Raw genomic sequence first — 1,201 nt, forward strand, 5'->3', positions numbered from 1 at the left:
CGCAGCCGCGAAACGCAGCTCCAGGCGGGCCCGGCTCGGGCGCTCAGCAGATTCCACAGCCGACAGGTCGAAGACGACTGTCCACTCAGGGCAATGCCCCAAAGCTGAGGCAGGATCCGAGGCCCGGGTGGGCGCACCTGGGGAGGTAGGGACAGGACTTGGCTCGCGCTGCGTCTCCGGCCTGCCCATGGGGTCTCGGTTAGGGACAGGGAGGAAGGTGAACGCTGGGGCTCGGGAAGCACTGTCTGTAGGAAGGGTGAAGCACTGTCTGTAGGAAGGGTGTGAAGCGGTGGGGTGGGCTGATGGAGTGGGGGCAGGGCATGAGTCCCAAGGAAGGCGCCCTGCAGCGAGTGGTGGGCTGCCCTCGGCGGGGGACATAGGAGGGAGGGGTGACCGAAGTGGGAGACATGAGCCAGAGCCTGGGCCCCTGGGGAAGCTATGCTAGGGTGTGGGGGTGGCATCTGCAGGAAGGCATTAAATAGTGTCAAGTGTTGGGGGTGGGGGTGGGCTGGGGGCAGGGCTTCAGCATCAAGCAGGGGAACTGGTCTTGGGAACCCCCTGACGTGTCCCCGGCGTGCAGAGGATGAGGAAAGGGTGGGGTGCGGTGGCCGAAGTTGCTAGCAGCCTGGACAGGGCGGCTGGGGACCTTCGGAGTCGCTTGGGCATCCCCGGGCCACTCTCGAGGCTCGCCCCGCGAGGTCTGACCTCCAGGACCAGTGCCCCCAGCGAAAGCCCCACTCACCGCGGTCCGGGATGTGGCGCACGATGTTTCCGGCGACCCCCAGCTCCTCCACGTGGCACGGTTGCAGGGTGACCCCTGGGGACATCCGCCGCGAGCCAGACCTGGTCTCCTGGGGGTCCCGGCGTCGAAACAGGCGCCACATGACCGGGGGAACCGGCCGGAGCCTGGGGGCGCCCTGGGGCGCATCGCGCAGCCCGAGAGCCTGGAGCAGGGCGGCGGCTGGGCCTGGGGGGACGGGGGCGCGGGTCGGGGGTAGCGAGGGCAGCAGGAGGACCAGGAGGAGGAGGAGGTGTTGGCCGCCGGGACCTTGCCGCGGCGGTAGCATCTTCCTCCCAGGTGTTGGCCAGAGAGTGCACAGGGTCCGCCGCGGCCCGGGACCAGTGGACTGAGGGCGGGGTCGGTGTCCCGGGAGGGGCAGGGGTCCTGGGGGGGGCGTGGCCAGGGAATGAAGGCAGGATG

General features: G+C 69.4%; 1 protein-coding gene across 1 annotated transcript in view; it reads right to left on the reverse strand.

Moving 5' to 3' along the window:
- The window catches only part of GDF1 (growth differentiation factor 1), a 7,980-nt gene extending 6,785 nt beyond the window's left edge, over positions 1 to 1,195 (reverse strand). Inside the window, exons 1-2 of the mRNA XM_011991296.1 lie at positions 743 to 1,195; positions 4 to 137 (exon numbers count right to left, since the gene is read on the reverse strand). Coding sequence (XP_011846686.1) covers positions 4 to 137; positions 743 to 1,067 — 459 coding nt within the window. The 5' untranslated portion in view covers positions 1,068 to 1,195. The remainder of the gene's footprint in view (positions 1 to 3; positions 138 to 742) is intronic.
- Between the last annotated feature and the right edge of the window lie 6 nt (positions 1,196 to 1,201).

Source organism: Mandrillus leucophaeus, unplaced genomic scaffold (assembly GCF_000951045.1).
Source record: "Mandrillus leucophaeus isolate KB7577 unplaced genomic scaffold, Mleu.le_1.0 Scaffold11, whole genome shotgun sequence".
NCBI classification, from domain to species: Eukaryota; Metazoa; Chordata; class Mammalia; order Primates; family Cercopithecidae; genus Mandrillus; species Mandrillus leucophaeus.